Here is a 21,065-nt window from a genome sequence, read left to right on the forward strand (position 1 = left end):
GTCTGAATTATAGTAAAAGTGCCTTCTAATCGATGCGGTCACGCAACGAATGCTACGCTGTGCTGCGATAGTGTATTATATGCCGACGTGATTGTATAAAAAATTTCATCATTTCAGGTGACGTTCAAATAAGAGACTATTGACAAAAAATTTCCGTCTCATTCATATTTTATTAATTGTATAAAAAATTAATTGGATTATTTGTCTCGGAGAATTTTTGTTACAGGGTCTTATTATTTCCTTAAAAAATTGTATAAACTGTACATTGATATTTTTTATTTACTTACTGGTTTAATAATGTGAGTAAAGATGCAATTGATTCTATTCTAATAAACGCATAATAGAATATATGTATACTCGTATCTCTCTCTTTCTCAAAATTTTCACACGCAAAGGAAAAATTGATTGCAAAAATATAAAACATAAATGAATTGAAAAGACAATCTGCACTGTTATGCAAACTAAAATAAAGTTTTGACGTTTTGACTGATATAATAAATGCACCAGTGTGTGCCAAGCTTTATACTACTATTTTTTTACTTTTAATTAATTTTATCACTCTTAAATTATGTTTTAGAATTATTTTATAAAATACATGTATCTTTTGTAAATTATAATCAAATACATATATACAAATTTATTTAAAAAAAACAATCATATACACAATAATACAATAATTAAATTAATGAATAAATTGTATAGTATGCATAACATTTATTCTTATTATTTGACGCAATTAATATCATTACTTTCGTATAGGAAAATAATAAAATATATATTAAAGCAACTTTTTTTGTACAATAATTTTTAAATAGATGCAATAGAGTATATTAAATACGCAAAGATTGTTTAATCGCGCGACGTAATATTACTATATCGGATTCAAGTGCCAAGGTGCGTATTTAGTAACGCGTTATAAACTTCGGACACGCCTAATGTATGCATGGAAGCCGATACGCGGCATTGACAGTTTTTGTTCAGTGTCATTATGACGCACGATGACATAAAAGGCGCCGTCGTCGAGGCAACCGAGCGTAACGTCCGCCGATGAACAGGTACCGAAAGAATCGGATAAGAGACGAGAAAGAGAAGAAAGGAGCAGCAAGAGCTCGCGAAGGACCGAAGAGGTAGTAGGATAGATGGGGAGACGAAAAAAAAAATTCCGGATTCGAGAACCAGGACTTCTTATCGATATTCGAGGATCGACTCGTTCGCGACGACACTTCTCTTTGCTCGCTTTGTGTCTCTCGCCAAATTAATGCGCAGAAGGCGCACACTTGAACGCGACGCGACGGATCCGTTCCCAGACGCCGCTTCTCCAGAAGCGATCGTGCGTGTCCGCTCGACCGCGCCAAGATCGTCCTGCGGCCAGGATCGATGAAAGCGATGGGGAACGCGCTAAGGAGGCGCACGTGCTTGGATTCGTATACCCGTATATATATCGTCCGGCCAAAGTCTCTCGGCCAAAATTCTGGCCAATTATTATTACTACGCTGCTTGCCAGATGTCGGCGAGATAGTAACGGCGCGTCGACACATTCCTCGAAAGTAGTGAATGATTGTGGAATAAAGTTCTTACGAGACAGTCGCGCATTTGGCGCACGCATTTCATTATTTAATTTCTATATAGAAATTATAAGAAAATATTTATTAAGTAATTAAATTAACTATTTTTTAGAGGCCAGTGGACCTACCTTTATGGCCACAATCCTGATTACATCTAATCAGATGTAACTTTGATCTCTATCAGAGATCTCAAGGAGAGAAATACCTTTCGTTTTTAATTATTATCGCCGGTGCATATGAGCGTAATTTTACGCTCGGATACGATCGTAAAAAATCACAATCGTTTGTCATAGTACGTCGTTGAATTTAATTTTGCTGTAACGCCGAGTCACCGATCAAAATTTCCATTGATATTTTTTTAATAATATATTTATATAGTATAATATTACTTATAATAAAATTTATAATTTTATAATTAAATAAAATGTATAATATTAAAAAGACATTTATATTATATACATAATTTAATTGATCGATAACTTGGATTTATATCAAAGTATTTTATATATCACACTACATAGATGGACAGACTACAGAAAATTAGGATAATTAACCTTGTCTGTTAAAAGAATAAGTTATTTTTATATACATATAGCAGTTGTTATTATGTACAATTAATAAAAACAAGTACTTTAAATAAAATAATTAAGTAAAATCTAAAATTGTATGTGTCACATGCTTTAATTATGTAATATTAAAGACATTATAGTCCATCCATTTTAAGGTAACGAATATATATGTATATATCTACAATCTACATTCTCTCTACAATCTACAACTACAATCTATAAATTCGTTACCTCAAAATTAAATAAAACTTTCTCACTCACCGACACCGATGCACAACAGCGAAGTAGTTGATGCTCAAGCGTTGTCTGTAACATACAAATATAAAATCTAAATTATAGCAACGTTCGAATTAATTACTATTTCAAAAAGTTATTAGCCTACGTTACTTGAAAAAATTTAAAAGCTATTCCACTATTGAAATATTTTTTCAAATCGGTTCAGCAATGAAACAAACTTTACCTCTTTATATATACATATATTAGTATATAAATTAAATTTAAATATAAGTATAAATGTAATTAAATATAAATTAATTACAAGTAATTTCAAAGCTTCTCGACAACGATAACGCGCATCGAGAAAAGTTTTAGATTTTAGGATATTGCTTATAACGAAACAAGGTCAAATTATAATCATCGTGGATCACGCCGTGATCCGAACGATTATCTTTGAACGGGAGAGGAGCAGAGGAGTCCTTGTCCTCGATGTCGGTGCGATCAATTTGCGCAAATATGTTGATACGAGCGCGATATCGCGGCCGGATTTGTGGCGTGGCTGACGATGCGTGACATATCTCGAGGAAGAAACCGCAACAGACAAGTGTGGGTCGCCCCGGGCTCTCCTTCGATTTGCACTTGAAGATTGAATCCCGATTTCATTACGCGTTTTTACCATCCCAAAGAATCGATATCGAGATAGAATTATCAATAAATTCTTGAAGAGACTTCTTTTCTCTCTCGCAATCTCTCTCTCTCATCCAGGCTCATAATGGAATCAAAATGTTTCTTCGCATAAAGGAGGAACTCGATAATCCATAAAGGACGAGCTCGATAATCCAAAAGCCATAAAAGAAGATATAGACGAGAATTATAGCAATATTCCTGGATTAAAAAATGCTAAATGCAGCAACAGGTTTATCGCGACAATCTAACCAGCACAGCTGTTTGATCCGTGAAACACTTTTGATCGCTCGTCAACTTTCTCGATCGTCGCTTAAGCCCTTTGTGCCCCAAGTCCACGGCCTCGTCGAGTGAAAAACGGCCAATGTCGTGAGAAGTCAATGAAGCAACCGGTCGTTAAAGCCTCTCCGGTGGTAGTCCGTTAAGGCGTAATCGCTTATCGGAGTCATGCGACCGTCGAACTACCAGTTTCCAAGTTTCGCCTAACTGCCGCCTGTACGGCGGCGAGGCACGGCAAGGGTGAGAGATCGCTCGTACGGGGGAAGGTAGTAATAAGGAAGAAAGAGGGAAGGCAGGAAGGTAAAGTACACGCGGGGAAGGTGTATAGACGTCGAAGAGGAGGAAAGGAACCAGCCGGTTCCGCTTGATACGTGAGAGGAGGCGACGCGAGAGAGGGTAGGATAGGCTTTGATCGTAGCTTTGCAACCGAGTAACACCTTCGGCGTCGCGTGATAGCGGTAATTACTCAAAAATACACGCCCGGCCCTCTGTTCTCGCTTTAGCTCGGCCAACAAAACGCCGATCGGTCATTACGTGCCTATCGTGCGCGTAAACGTCCCTCGGTGTTTCACCCACTTGCCACGCTAAACAGTCCCGGAGCTTAGGAGGTGTCGGGACGGTCTTCGACGCGACGGCATGTCCCGGCGCGGTATAATCGCCCGCGGAGGTTCATTACGCGAAGGATGGGGCGAAGGTCAATTATCCTCTCGCGAGTGAGATATATATATATATGCGAAGAGCGCGCCGAGAATGATATAGACCTGAGCTATACAACAAAATTGAGTCCGCGCATAACACGTATACATATACAACAGCGGGAATTCTCTCTCCTGTCGGGGAATTAGTCTCTAGTTATTTCTGTAATAACCATCCCCTAAATAGCGCGACGATTGCGCAACGGATGGTCGCGGTATAAAGAGAAATTGAGATGTTTATATAAATTTATATACACATAATTGCGAAACGGTCGAGGTATAAAAAAAGGGAAAAAACGAGAGATAAAAGATCACACGTGCCGCTCGATTATAAATAATCGCGATTAATAAAAAATCTCAGCGATTTGTATTTGTCGCCGGCTTAATCACACTTCCGCGGTGTATAAAAAATTGTCGAGTGACGCGACGAGTTACACATGCGAGATTCCGATACGGTATATCTATTATAAAATCGTTACGACACGACACGACGCGCGCAGGCAAATATCGACACTGGTAACCGCTTCGTCGAGATATCGATCTGCCGCGAGCAGATAATACGCGAGCAATGAGATCTACCGTATAGGTATAGAGAACGTTTATGACTCGAATCGCGTGTAATCGCGATTCCGACTGCGCCGCTGAACGATGCAAATTAATCGTTTCGTTATTATCCTACCTAATGGGGTCTATCTCGCCCGATGTGATTGCCGACAAGACGATCGTGCGCCGCGAAACATACTGGGAAATCTCCGGTGTTGCGTAATATCGACTCCGTCGCGCTATTACATATATATATACTGCTACAGAATTGTAATCATCGTAACAGTCTTTTTTTTTTAATTTTTTAGAGAGAGCTGGAACACGGCACGTAAAAGTCGTGCATTCCGATAAAATGTCATACAGATCACAATTATAGATAATTATTATATTCTATAAATATTATATGTATTTTTTTATATATAAATAGAATATATGAAAATATATAGAGTTATATAAGTCTTTAGCGAAATAAGTGACAATTTTATCTCTTATTCGCGCGATTTTTCTGAACGTTCTTTCAAGCGTGAAAAGTGGACGTTCGTACGGTACTATCTTTCGGTTCTTCATCTTCGACCGGAAGCGACGTGATACGAAGCGGGATCGCGACTTGCGTGGATGCAACTTTATTAACCCGCGAGACCTTGTACGGCCGCGTTTCTCTCCGTCTAACGTTCGCGCACTTATCTCCCGGTTCGTCCGGGATTGATATGCCAATTAAGCAGCATCTCGGGGCTGAGAATGCAAGAACGCCGCGCGCCTTCGCTCCCGGAATGTTAATCCTTGTATTGCCCGCGTTGGGAACGACCAACGGCTACCTACTGATTTCGAATCGTTGCTAACATTCCCTCCCAGAAGATCCTTCGACACACTTCATCCAAACACCTCTTGCTCAGAAAGGGAGTCGAACGATAGATTAAACTATTTTAATTAAATATTTTGGAATTTTTTTCGGCACAAATGTAGAAAAAAAAAAACTAAACTTATCTAATTGAAACAATAAAGAAAGTAGCTACTGGAATTTAAACAATTTCAGATAATTAAGCGACGTTAAAAAAATTATTTTACTCGATTATTGGATCGTTCTTTCGTTTAAAATGCAATGATTACAAGAATATGATTCTATAGTCTCGCTCTCGAATATGGATTCAAATCTTTTTTTCAGGCGAAGGTTGCACAGGTTTTTGTGCTTCGATGCGAAAGCCATCCGAAAGTCTCCCCTGAATTTTTACGATACGCGCGATGTGACGCGAGGCAGAGAAAAATGTCCGAGATGAAATCGGCGAGGGTCAAAATGCATGACAAATAACGCGGCTTGTCCACCGGCGGAATGAAACAAAACCCCGACCGAGGACGCGAACGGCGCTTTGTTCCCATTGTATCCCCGGGTGTCACTTCGAGGTAGCCGGGTTCGCCATTCAGCCGGAGCGAGACGGTGTCGGATCGCCATCAGATTACTGCCTGATAAAGGTACGACAAATTGGTACCACCCGAACGACCGGCGCTCGCCGCGGAAGATACGCGGCAGCGATAAAGCGTCGTCGTCGTCGATAACGCGGAATTTTTACGCGCGAACCGGTGGTGTCGTATCCCTGGCCTTTCTCGATGTTGGCCTCTCATTTTTAGCGGAAGCCTCCTCGACGGAGAATTTGCCGGTGTCACGTCATTGAATAAGCGATGGTATTAATTTTATATTACGGAATTCTTCCAGAACACCGGACAGTGATACACGCATTTGGCGAGAGTGAAATCGATTTAAAGCTTCAAAATAATCAAATATTCACGAAAGACTCTCTGAACATAAAAATTTTTATATTTCTTATATTTCTTTATATATTTCTGTTTCTAACTTAATTCATAATGAATTTATTGCATGTCCTACATATGAACTTTTTAAATTAATTTTTAACTTGTTGTTCTACTTGCGCGGAATAATTATGTAGTTTATATTAAGAACACATATAATTGGTATTTAAATAAGAAAATGAATTAATATACGCACATTTTATAATTATATAATATAAAGAAAAATTTGTATTGATATTTCTAAAATATATTCCGGCTAAATGACGCGATATATTTTCGATACGATTATCGGAGTCGACTGTAGTAGAGGAGAGGAAACGGAAAAAGAGGATGAGATCGACTTGTGTGGTTCTGATCACGGTTGGTCGATTTCGCGTTGCTCTTCGGTAAACGCCAAATCGCGCTAAGTCCGCTCGACGTCCGTACGTCCGGTGACATGGGACAAGAAAGGAGAAAAGAAGAAGTTTCGACGGTAGGAGAATCTTTCGCATGATTTCCTACAGACTTGGCTGGCCGCCGAAACGGGAGGCATTCGACCATTGCAAGCAAAACTGTAGCCTTTTACACGATATAACGCTCGATTTTATCAATATCTCGTTAGAAAAGAAATTCCGATATTTTTTCCGATCGCCTTGTATTGTTTCGTTCCAAGGTAGAACAGGTAAATCGTTAAATAAGTCTTATATGATTCATATCCAGGAATTCGTCGCTACAATAAATAATGTAATGAACAATTAAATTCTATAAAAAAGCTATTTAGAGAGTCAATTCTTAATAAAAAGTGAATGACGCTTCCTAATTTTTAATTTTAAATGTCCCGATGATTATCATGGCTAATTAGCTGCAAGTAAAATAATTAAAATTTTTCTTCAGATATAAGAAATTATTCTTTGAAGACCTTCGAGAGTCGTATATTCGAATCTGCAAGTATATATGTACATTTGAGAATTATCGATATTTGAGATCGCTCGTACACCGTCATACATGCAGCGAGAGACAATGTTGCTGTTATTCTTATTATAATTAGATGTGTACAGCGCCTTGAACGAGAGGCAAGATTTTCCATCGGTGAACAAGTGCCGAGGCGGACAATCGCCGGATGACATTAACAGTTATTGAATCAAGATAACCGCTTGACACCGACAAATACAAAACGATCGCGACGAGATGAGACAGAGAGAAAAAGAGAGATAGCCAGAGACTCTTGGCACGAATATATATATGTATATATACACGTATGTATCGTGACAGAGGGTGGACGCGCGAGCGTGTACCTATAAAGCTGGTTCAATCACGAGGTACAAGCGATCGGCGATCGGTCATCGACTTGCTCGAAGACAGTGGCGTAATCTTCTACGCCGAAGAACATCTCTTCTATCGTATAGAGGTGCATATAGAGGCGTGTTGCAACAAGATTATTACAATGTTTGCAAAATTGGATATGACCGCGAGATAAAGGAAATGTCTGCGGTTTAATTAGAACATTGTACGCGTATTATAAAATCAATTTCGTATATACATATATATATATATATATATACTTGCTCGAAAAATCATTTATATGCTAAGTGAAGAAAGAGTAAAGTTTCTTAGGAGCTTAGAAAAAAGATGACTCCAGAGTGGTTGACTTAGAAACACAGTGTTAATTTCCTTAACACTTGCAGCAAGAGCATATACTCAATGTTCGGAACTAATCGTGGATATTAATGAGTTAACGTATACGTTTACGTGACTCTCGCGTTATTCTCCGACGTCTCCCGAGGGGGAAAGTCAAGAGAGTCTCGCGGTGAAAAGGATGATACGGCGCGGCAGACGAGACACGCAACGAAAGGAAGGAGGGACTCCTTTCGGTTCGAAAGCACGGATGGAACGAGGTATATGTACGCTAAGGGATCGGTGACTAATGAACCGTGTTCTCAGGTGCTTTATTCGGCCGGTCCCGTTTTAGTAAATTACAACCATTACGGGCACTTGCCTTCGCGGGGCGCGATCACCGGCCGAAGTGTGTCCATCCCCGGCGCAATTCTCGTTAAATTAAACGCGCCGAATCAATTACTCGCCCGGCCTCATAATCGACCGTGATGGCGCGTAATGAAACATTGCGTACCTGTCACCATAACGGGCATCTGCGTTTGCAAACGGCGCGGGGAATTATTATCTGAGACGGGTGGCGCGCCGCCATACCTCTCTCTCTCTCTTTCTCTTTCTCTCTTCCCGTTACATGTGCGTCTTGGTAGGAAGATACGATGCGGAGAGACGCAATTTACTTACTCCGTAAAGGCGATAGTAATAATGTTGCTTACGACCGCTCGCGGCACGACACCGCGTCGCATCGGCGCTTTTCAGCGCGGCGAATAAATTATATTGTCAAGATTCGAAGGAAAAAAAATCCTTAATTGACGTACTGTTAACGCCGTGCCAACACTCGAGCAGAAACTTTAATCGAAACGCTCTCCTTATGGCTGCGCCAAGTTGGAGAACATTGTATTTAATGTATTATTGCCTATGCTTATAATCGTGACAGATGAATTGATAAAAACCTAATAATTATTTTATCAAAAGAAAGAAATAAACAATTTTATTCGGATATCCTCGTTTTATGACATAAAAAACGTTATTTCATATTTTTTTCTTTTCCTAAAAAAATTAAATTTCAGAAATCTATTTCTCGAGACACGCGTGACTCTTTTCAATGAAATTTGCTTACATTTTCCGGGTCGCGAGCACGTGTGGGTTAGATAACTAACCGCGGATGGCAGAGATACATCCCGTAAACCGTATACGCCTTCGCTGGAGCTCTTATTTATGTATCGCCCTACGCGCGCGCGCGCGCAGACTTTCATTCGCGGGTTCATAAATATATCCGAGGCGCGCACTGTCGGCGGAGGAAGTTTATCGTATATACATCGGGGCGACACGGGACGCGCGTATCTCGAAGGCTGACAAGCGTGACGGATGAGCGCCAACGCGGGTCAAGGAGCGACACGCCTTTTAAGGACGACGAAGAGCAGCGCGACGCGACGTATCCGCGCCAGGACGAATTCTCCTCGTCGGGGGGTCCGCTGGTGTCGCGTTTACCGATTTGCATGAATCTAATTACGGAGTTCTCCTTTTGCCGCGAGAGAGAAACGCTCGCTCTTATGTGCAGCTCGCTATAAGCATATCACCCAGGCTGCGGAGCCAGCTGATATGTTTCAAGATATTACCTGAAGGCGAACGGACAAAAATGTCAGTTGTTTCAACGTCGGATTTTAATACAACACATCACTGCGGAGAGGCATAAATTTAACTTGAAAACTCAGATACTTTGATCATGCAATTAATTGGAATAATTCCAACATATGTATATATATATTTTTTTTTTAAAGTTCTTGTATTTATTAACTGCCTCGTTGATTCTCACTCTTGATTTATCTCTACATAATTTATACTTTCGAAATCCGATGTACGTACATATGTGATTTTTATTAATAGGCGGTACAATCTCGCTCTCGAACGATTTTTTCATAGCCTCGTGTCCTTTGACATTCGAACTCGGAATCCGTGTCATATATTGTACGCTGATCTATGCGCCAGCTACATCTCCGCACACGGCTGATCTATGCGATCTCCGTGCGCGTGAATAATCGGCTCGTTAGGTGTATGTGCCATTTGAGTATCGATGTTGCCAGCCTCGTTTGTGAAATAATATATTTTACCGTTCGCTTTATAACGTAATCGAAACTGGCTACGCCGGGGTACTACAGGCTCGTAACGGTACACAACTGTCGACAATAAACGCTCGTTGATGATATGAATACACAATGCGACATGGCGCTTTATGAAACCTCAAGTGGCTCATATACACGGACCGTTCGTGTAAACTCCGCTGCTGCTACACAAAATTTATCTAACATGTTTGACTCTATATAACTACAACAACTTTAATCTAATCCGTACATTGTCGATATAACTGCACAAATTGATCGTGTACACAAGCCATTTTATATATATATATACCATTTTATATATATATATTATATATATATATATATATACATATTTTATATATATATATATATACAATATGGGAAGGATTAATAGGAGATGGGATAAAATTATCCTGTATTATGTGTGCCGCGATTTCCCAGAAACATTGACAATAAAATTAGGACAGGAAAATTGTCGAATCATTGCCATGCTTCATTCTATTCTCTCATCTGTCGTCTGTAAATCATTAACGCGCAAATCGCAAATTAAATCTATACAGTCTACTCAAACGCGTCGCCGATCTACTTCTACGTGACGAAGGCACCTCCTTTACGATCATAAAGACTCAACGGGGTTGCCTCATTGAAAGATTAAGGCGCATTATTAAGAGCAATGTTCCGCACGCGTATTATAATCTCGCAATTGCAGTCGGCAAACGTAACTGTAGTGGTGAGATTAATCAGTATACCATAAAAAGAGTCCTACATTAGAGGAAGATATTATATTTTAATAAGTAATAATCTCTGAAAAATTTGTGTCAAATCTTAAAAGCTCGCGATATATATAATACAATTTTATATGTAAATTTATTATATAAAATAATTCTTGCAATATTATCACTGTTCGGGAATAAACCAACTTTTATTTTTTTTTTTAATTTCTCGCGAGTGATTTCTTCTTTTTGAATAAACACGCCGACTCGTCTTGACTTTATTGATCGCGATTGAAATCGCGTCGCGATTGGCCGATAAGTTTTCGCGCTGCCTTCGTCAACGGCATCGATTTGTTTCTAGTGCATAGTGCGCGTACTATGTAATGCACAAGTCATCCCTCGTTCCTCGCTGGTTCACTGGCCGCATGATAAGTCGCTCAGCCCTGTATATATATATGTATGTATATACGTGCTCTCACAATGTGCTTCCGCAAAAGGAATGAATCGGTCCGGACCTGTCCGCTCGAATCATCGCGATTATGCATCTCGTCAAGGATGCATATCCGAGAAATCGAGTCGCGTCTCTGATATTCTCGATTGATCGATATACATACAAACTTTCTGCCCTTTCTAAACGAGTTTTCTGCATAATATAATTCGCGGTAAATCTGTACATAAGACATGCGCGCTTATCCTTAGATCCTTAGATCGCGACAGAGTGTTTTATTGTTCCGATTCAATGACCAAACGACTGTGTGTAAACTCGCAATATTAATACTCGCTTTGCCCGACACTTTGCTTAATATTTCACACCGTCTTATCTAATTATTTTCCGTCAGTTTCGAGTTCTGTATCATAAATATTTATTACGCACGCGTCTGCATAAGATATACGCACCTGCGAAGTATACGCGAGTAATTGTGTCTTTAGCGTGATTTACTTCACCATATGAATCAAATATCAATATACTTATACATTGACTCTATTTAACATATAGAAATAGATTTCTAATAGATTTCAAGTATTATCGATTCATTATTTGTTTCATCTTTTCGCGATTATTTAAAAATTAAACTAGTTTTCTCCATCGTTCCAATATTTCTAAAAATAAATTTTAAAATACCTTAATATAATTGAAAAAAAAAATTATATATAGGTATATAATATATTTTATAAGAAAAAAATGAGTAAGAGTTACATTTTCCGGCTTTGAATACGTTACGTTACCAAGTCAATTCGAATCATTAATGGGAGTTATAGCGTTCTAGCCGTATACAGAAAGGCGTTTATGCTTTTCCACGATTTCTCTCTCCGCAGTCTCCTCCGCTCGCGTTTTCTTTCTCGCGCGCGAGAGAGGCGGTGGCATGACACAGAAGATGGTTGTACATACGCGCGCGTTGTGGCGAAACGCGCCGTTTGTGGTCGTTCGCAAATTGCCACGACGGTGAACTGTAACTTTCTCGCGTTATCCGAAGCGGAGTTGTGCGAGCGCAGCTGGACGATCGCCTTTCACGCGCGTTTCTTATACTACGCTAGATGAGTCGGATGTTTCTCACCTCTCGTGTCTCCGCGTGAGTAGCATCGAGAGATTATAATACATTTGTTCGCGAATACCCCCTTTTTTTCGTGGAAAAATTTATCTATCATTGCTAGGGAGATTTAATCGGATTTATATTCGATTCTGATGACCAATCTCTTCTTGGTCATCTTGTCGACCCTTCATTCAATGCGACCGACTCTCGACTGAACGAAGAAACGACCGACAAGCCATTAGGACATGAGAGATAATTTCGAAACGTGCTGCTAGCTTCTACGCGGAAACGATCGCGGAAGCATGATTTATAGACGGTGGCTCGTTATCGTGAAAGCAGAGAAGTCGTTCGGGATCGATCGCAATATGGATCACTCGTTGCCGTTGACACGTTTGGCATATCCGACCGAGCCATTTTTCGCTGTCATAACACGATCCTGATTTATACGATCGATCGAGAAGCGACTCGCCGATAATCGCAACGTCGATGCACATGGACTTTGTGTTTAAAATCAATAAATAATAAAACTTGTAACAAATGTGTCAAATAAAGTTGTCTTTTCCAGTAATATTATTACATTGTCAGTGCTTAATATCATATTCTTATATCATTTTAAATTTAGGAGATTGAAAATTAGAGATAAAAATTGACGGTAAACATTTAAATTCAAATATTATAATATGAGAATAAAAAATTGAAAAAGTTGTTCAATTCAGTAAATTCTAATTCTAATTAAAAAATTTAAATTTATACGTAATTAAATTTATTAGATTTTATCTCGCGAGAGCTTATATATTTCTTCGCGTTCTACGTTTACTTGCAGCAAATTAGGTACACGCCTCTAACTGAGAATAATTAACGAGCGTCGTGCAATGTGCTGCGTACAAGTATCGCAAGTGAGAAAAGGGGTGGAGGCAGCTGTGGAGTAGGACAATATTCTCTCTATCTCCGTCGGCCGATTTGTTAAGCGTATACACACCTGCCGGCCATCGTTCCGGGACAATAAAGCTCTATCTCGATCTCACGAAAGGTCCTCTTACCGTCTTGCCAGGAGCCAGGCTCACGGGGGCGATATATCGCTCGAAATGATCGTGTATAGCGTTTCACTGCGAAGGTAGCTCGGCCATTGTCCTTGGGCGTTTAAGTTGATATCCCTGGCTCCGGCCGCGTACAGTCGATAGAACTAGTTCGTCTCCTCGGACAGATCGCCTCCTCTCGGTTAATCATCATAATACGCTTTCCCTGTTAGAGCACGGCTCTTCCGGCCTTTATCTGACGCGAGCGCGTCGATCTTAATTAACTCTTACGCTCGTGCGTGAAACTACAAGCGTATATTCGCGAGAGAGAATCAGCAGAGCCCCAATAATGCTTTGCGAATCCAGCAAATTAATATCAGTCGCTCTTCTCTCGACTCGAGTACTTAACTTCGCTAACAAATATATATAATTAATGCAGAGATCATTTTTTCTCTACCGTAAAAATAAATTCTATCACGCCTATAAATAAATAAAATGGATGAAATAATTAATAGAAATATTCAGATCAAATTATTAAGAAATGGGAATTTTTTTCATTATAGAGACCTGATATAAAATTGGCATATTGATTATATTATAATACCGGCGCAAACAGACTGATTTCGTCGACTGTACGTATACGAGAAAGTGGTGTGCGAGGTACTCTTCGAGGCGAAGAGAGCAAGTCCTTGTTGCCCGGAGAGGTCTCGGTATATTAGATTAGTTCGAGATCGTGGTCCGGTATATATTACTCCCGGGCCTCGTGATGAACTAAGGACGTCAGGCACTACCGTGATTAGTTCCCCGGCTAGTTGTCGTCTCTGCGGGACGTCTTCGTCTTGTGTTAGTTCTGCCCGCGCGCGTCTTGGGTTACCTCTACGCTTCCCTACCGTCGATTTCTACCCGCGTTCCTCTGTCTTGCTACCGCGCGAATCGTCCGCGAGATACCTCGGGTGACAGCGAGCCTTATTCTCTTCCTGGATCGCGGTAATTTAAAACGCACGAGAAGGAGAACCGCGCTGCCTCGAGCGCACGAATAAGAACATCGCGAGAAGGTCGACATCGCCATATCACTTGACCCTTTCAAAGGATATCGTCGGAAGGATGGCCAACAGCGCAATACAGATATTACTAGAATTATGTAGCAATAATAATAGATATTATAAATTAAATCAAAGAGATCTGAGAGTAAATCTGCAATGTACATCAAAAGAAAAATATCTCAAGTTAAACTAAGATTCTATCGGAGGGAAAAAAAGGCAGCGTGTCCTTCTCGAGGTCTCTCGTCCTTCGGTCGCGTCGTTCAATTCCCATTGCTAACGGTCGACCGTTAGCGGACCTTGAAGAGATCCTGGGGGGAGAAAGTCCGGCGTAATTTACTTGTCCAGCGCCGGCGGCGTCGATCTCGTTAACTGGCCGATCGGGGATTAAGGGGAGAAAGAAGGAGACGCAAGGAATGCCGCGCCAAGTGTGCTTCGGCGGCCACGATCGATCGATGAATGATGCGAATTCAGGACGCGATGTTGCTTGCACGCGCCGAGAACGCGCGTTTCGGCAACATCTTCGGGCGGGATAGCTATGCAAATCGCTCCCACCGAGATGTCGGCCTCGTACATGAATTCTCGAATGGCGAAGAAATTTGTTTTCGCATTTATTCTTACGATTTATATAATCTTTTTTTTTACATTGAAAAGAAACTTGTGTTCTCATGTTTAAAAAGGGAAAATATTAAGATAAGTAGAATGTATGCGTGTATATGTGTAAAAAATATATTTTTATTTTAAAAAAATAATAAATAATTTCTAAAAATAAAAAAAAACGAGACTTGAAATGTCCTACCAACGTTTTCTCCTAAAAAAAAATTCTGCTGGTGCTCTTGCATCGATATGATAAAAGCTACCGGTTCTCGGTCATTTCCTTCGTCGAATGTCCGAAAGATCGCTAATCTGCGCGATCCAGATAGCTGTCTCCTCTTTCGCGTATCGCTTCACCGGTGGCCGTTTAACGCTCGTTAGGCAGAAACCGGAATGTTATTAACTCCTCATGGCTGACCGTAATGTCATGATATGATGACGATAACGCGATATGAAAATGAATCAATAAGTTGGAGCAAAAGTATTTTTTGTGCAAAAAAACATGAACTCGATAATTGAAGAGTTTGACGTGAGAAACATAAAAAATTCTATAAAGGAGTTGTTCTCAAAATTTCTTCTCATAATTTTATGTATCAATTTTATGTCTCTATATATGTCTGCTTTTATGGTTATTATTAGTATTTATCTGCGCATAAAATATCCATATAAAATTGATTATATAAATAATATTATTATATAACTACACTTATATTATGTAGGTATCTATATAATTTAATTACACTACATATGAATCGTGCATTTTATAATAGTTTGCAATATTTAAAAAAAAATTTATGCTAGACTCAATACTTGCCGTGAACAACTCTGTTTAGATCGGGCAAATTTAATCTTCAGCGTCTTGAGCAAATACTTTCACATAACTTTGAAACATAAATGTCAACTTTATTTCATTTCAGACTTAAATATTTCCCACGCGATTGAAATGTCACGCGTACATATCTAGAGATGCGTTAGTTCCACAGTTATTCCATCTCTAGAATTATGCAGTTCAATTAAACTTATATTAACGTCTTACACAAGAAAACATTAATAAGAATAGAAAACATGTAAAGTATAAATTAGAAAAGAATATCTTAAAAATACCATATATACGTCTTTCTATGATTTATTTAAATCTATTTATTTTTATTTATTAATATTATATTTATGTTAAGAAAAATCCCATAAGTGTACGTAATCAAGCGCGAATATTAAATACCTTTAATAATATCGAAAACAAAGAGATTCAATAAACTTTGAAATTTTAATTAATGCTACAATTTAAGATGCATCACGAGCACGAGAGTCTCTCGCTTCTCGTGTCTCGTATACAATGCGACTATCCCCTTAATTTGTCACTCAACATGGTCTGAATGTCACCGAGATCCAGCTAATTGGACGCAGTAAATTCACCGCACGAGAAAGACGGTGTTAATTCTTTCTGCACGGTAGACATAAAGTATTTATTATCTTACATACATATATAATTTCTTATATTGCTATTGTATATACATATACTGGCTATTTCTAATTATTTATTTCTAATTAAGTTTTTTCCAAATAAAGTTCTTATTTAAAAAATTTGGATTTATTTCAGTGAATTATCTCGAGCGAACACGTAGTACAGGAGGGTGGAAAGTAATTTTATTTTTTTTTTTTTTCGAAGTTTAAGAGAGAACGATTATTTCCCTGGAAACATTGTTTACAAGATTTACTTTCTTTTCCTTTTCTCGGATGATTCAGCCGAGCATAATCATCGGGCGTAGTGAACCGCGTAAACTACGGCGTTACGGGGCTTAGAGAAGCTGGAGAAGGGGAAGCTGGCTCTCTTTTCGCGGCTAACAGGATCGAAAGCTGCCGCCTTCCGCAGTCTTCGCGGACGCGAAGTCAACGGTCGTTAAATTTAATGGGCCTGCTTGTTAATCCCGTATGTAGCTCGCGTACGCAATTACAAATTACGCAAACGCGGTTTCGTCCCGGCGTAACGGGGCCCGGCGTGTACATTTTCATAATGCGTTGCCGAAGAGAGAAAGAGAGAGGACGGAGGGAGGCAGAATATTATTATAAGTGCGACGGGGCACGAAACTCGAGCGAGACGCCCATCAAAATTTCGCGATGCGCCCTATTTAAGGCACACGCTTCAACGGCGGCGCCACGTCGAATTAATGCGTGAAATTGGCGCGAATAAGGTAAAGGCGCCGTCACACGATTACGCGAAACTTATTTTGCTCGTCCCAGCGAACAAAATTGCAAATAATATATATATGATTGTCGTACAATGACATTTTAAAGTTCTCGCTCGTCGACCATAAATGGCATCAGCTGATCTGTATACAAGGATCGAAATGTCACCGAGCACTTTATTCGTGCTTATCGAGGGTACGCAGGATGACATCTATCTGAATGATATTCGACATTGGGATATAATCTCGCGTCTCGAGTTTAAACGCGGCAGCGAGATGAGAAAGGGCCAGAGAAAGAAAAAAGAGAGACAAAATTTATAGCCACTTTAGCGTGTTGTAAAAGTTTCTGTCGGTCGAGCACGCCCCGTCGCGCGGATCATTTTATACGAACGATAATTACTTATTGCTCAATTCTTCCTTGCAGAAAGAGGAATGAAAATGGATTGGGAATCCGGGCGTAGGCGACTTTAACGCACGATTGTAATTAATAATCGTGGAAATTCGCGGCGGACGCACTTGTCACGCACGTGATAGCATTTACGCGTTAGCGCGGGCCATGAGAGAGAGAATGAGAGAGAGAGAGAGAGAGTGTGTGTGTGTGTGTGTGTGTAGTGTGCTGTGTGTGTGTATGTGTGAGAGAGAGAGAGAGAGAGGTGGAACGTTGCCTTTCAATTATAAATCGGCGAGCGTAACGGGCCGCGACGCTTACAAAAGGCGAGTCAATAAATCTGTCAATATTAATTCACGCCTAATTGATTCCATTAGCGTCGATTTTCTAGCCAAGGCCGTCCGGGACCTGTAATACACCGGTATTTCCCCGCCGTTCTCCGAACGCGCACCAAATGCATCGACTATATATACGCTCGGCGATTTGTCCGCTGAGGAATTTATTCTGGGATCGATCGAATCGAGTTCCCCGTAAGAGAAGAGGTCAGAGGTCGACTTCCTGTTACGATCTATCATCGGGGGACTTGTCGGATGGCGCGATCGTTGGACATGTTCCGCGAGTAATGGTCCGTGTTCGATATAGATAATAAATTTTATCGGAAAATACATGCTTTCGAAATAATTAAGTTTGCGCGACAAAAAAATGATAGCCTTGCGAAATAAGTATCATCGTGCGCTAATTTTATATATCATACACATGCGTCTCATCGATGCATCGTGCCTGATTTTTATTTAATACGCGTTGCGTCGTCTTTCGATAGGCTCATCGATAATTCCGAGCATTCCGATTATATCCTCCTTGGAAAGATGGAGTCGTCAGTATTCGCCTACAATACAAGATACTCAAGGTCATAGGTCATCGCTGTTACTGCCTGTCGGCTGTCACGACGTGTCCGGGCCGGCACGATTTCGTCATCCCTCGCTCGAACAATTTCGCAAATCAGCGCGCGTCCGATCTTTTTTTCGCCTTTGTGTTCCGTTTCTGCTGAGTCGTGACGAGTCTCGGATTTAGTCGATTCGTTCTTGCGACACTACACGAGACTCTGTGTATTTATGTGTAGGTCGAAACTAGTAAAAATAAATAACTGTCTCTCTCGCAGATATTTCGCGTCGCGTTCTTATGCAACACCACCGTTCAGCGGATCGTCTCACGATATCGTTTATTTCGTTTCTGCTTCCTCCGATCGATATTTCATTACGCAAAACTACTGCGTATAATTACTACAAAAAAATACAGAATATTCTATCAAATTTAACTAACGAGTTTTGTGCAAATTGCGCTTCGACATGTGAGAAAAATAAAATATCGAAGAGAGAGAGAGAGAGAGAGATCTGATAAAAAGGGATGAAAACTAAATAAGGATCTGATAAAAAAGAGAAATGTATACACTTAGAAATTCGAAATCGATCACAGAAAAAACAGTATCCCTGAGAGAATGCAAATATGCCTTGATTCAAGTATATTTTATCCTTATACATAAATAATTTTGGATAAAGGATAATTTATCCTTAAAACAAAGTGCAAAATATTCTTGGTTGAAGCTGAAATTTACTTATAAATATTGCAAGGACAAGTGACAAGTCACTATATGTCAAATATATATAATAATTTTTAGTTCAAATGTGACTAAGTTTGTTTTTACCATATGCGATTTTTAAAACAAGAATATATCTTAAAGATAAAATATACTTTACACAAACTTATTTATTATTGAGGCAAATGAAAATCTGTGATTACAAAGAGCATTCTATGCTTAAATCAATCAAATAGCGTTCAAGAATAAAAATATACTTGAATCAAGGATTCCTTTTTTTCTGTGATAGAGTCGTATGCGTACGAAGACAAAGAGGCTCGGTAAGAATTCGGTGGTCTCTGTGGAAGGAAGAGCAAAGGTCGAAAATTACACGGTTGACCGAGGCAACTGCGTGACCATCGTTCCTATCCCTGTCTCTCCCTCAACTGGTCGATCCGAGAGATGCTCTCTTCTGTCTTCATCCTCGACCCCGCCGCGTCCCTCGTTACCGGCGAGAGCGACTAGCCGTAATCAATTTCGCGCATTGATTAATACGAAGTAAATGAATACCTGGGAATATCGTTGCGCGAGAGAGCGCGGCCGGGATGATTTATCCGGCGCAGGTCGGGGGCGCCCGGCCACGCGTAATTATCATACGACAGCCGATTAAAATTGAACGCGGCCGCGCTCGCGTTCAACATCAATTTCAGCTAATTACATGCATTTTCATGTCCATGCGGACCCGCGTGCGTGTTCACGGATCGGCCGTGCGCGACGGAAAAATCGGCCGCTACGTGCCCCGGACTCGATCTCCGCCTTATACCTTCCATCGTGGTACCTTACCGGGATATAAGCGATCGCGTCGGCGATCGAGGACGATGAACCCCCACCGACGAGACGGGCGAGAAACTTCTACCGGAAGGTCCCGTACCTCTCTCGGACGGGGGCCGATTATCCTCGGTTAACGTTGGTAACGTGTCGGATAAGTGAGTGATTCTACCTAGGATGCGGTATCGTCGGATAATGGACCCGACATAACCACCGCGTAAATGTAAAAAGCGATTACATGCGGTCGCGCGCGAGATTGTTGCAGTCGAGTTACATCGCGAGATAGTCGGGAAAAGGGAATCGCCCATTGCCGCGTGTGAGATTTGATCAATTGACAGGAACGAATTCCGCGTGATTTTCGAACTCGGCGCAGACTTGTTTCCCACGTTTTTCTTTTCATTTTGTTTTTTTTTTTCTATCTTGAAAACTGAAAACTAGCTCCCGAATATTTTAGTTTAAATAATCACGTTGCATCGCGCGGATGAATATATATATATATATATATATATATATATATATATATACATATACGTCATTTTATACTTTCTACAGATTTCACTTAAATTCATGTACGTTTAAAATAAATAGCATACACACATGCATACATTGGTTTACCTATATATTCCATAATAATAATATTACTATTTCTTATAAATATGAATTCAGATATAAAAAGGGCTAATAAAAACCGGGATGTTACTCATCTTGAAAATTTTCATAAGTATAGAAGAATTAAAAAATAATTTTGTTGCATTTATGTATATTAGAACCTTTTCAATTTTATTATTTTACTACTTTCGTTCGCGACTTATGCGCATCCTCACTTTTTTCCGACCTATGCAAGGCTGCTAGATCTAATCTGAAAATACATTTTCACTGATTAGCGCAAATTACATGTGCTCTATTCTTCTTATTTCCGATTGGATCGCTCGAGGTTTCATCCGTTGCGTATCTCTTTGCCTTATAAACTTCCTCATTCTTATCGTTCGTTTCAATCAGATTACACAATGCTTGAGTAATGTAAGCGCAATCAGACGTTTTAATCAAAATCTTCTCGTTAACGCGAATTTCGCGCCTTTTGCATCAGTTATCCAAAGAGATTTATCTCTTATTCGATTGTCTCTTCTTCCAAATTCTTTATGATAAAATTATCGA

General features: G+C 39.9%; 1 protein-coding gene across 1 annotated transcript in view; it reads right to left on the minus strand.

The window, feature by feature from the left end:
- The window catches only part of LOC146724950 (uncharacterized), a 345,089-nt gene that overhangs the window by 309,770 nt on the left and 14,254 nt on the right, over positions 1 to 21,065 (minus strand). Inside the window, exon 3 of the mRNA XM_085486390.1 lies at positions 2,396 to 2,440. Within this exon, the coding sequence (XP_085342516.1) occupies positions 2,396 to 2,440 (45 nt within the window). The remainder of the gene's footprint in view (positions 1 to 2,395; positions 2,441 to 21,065) is intronic.

Source organism: Nylanderia fulva, unplaced genomic scaffold (assembly GCF_048542155.1).
Source record: "Nylanderia fulva isolate GAGA-0341 unplaced genomic scaffold, ASM4854215v1 Scaffold11, whole genome shotgun sequence".
Classification (NCBI taxonomy): Eukaryota; Metazoa; Arthropoda; class Insecta; order Hymenoptera; family Formicidae; genus Nylanderia; species Nylanderia fulva.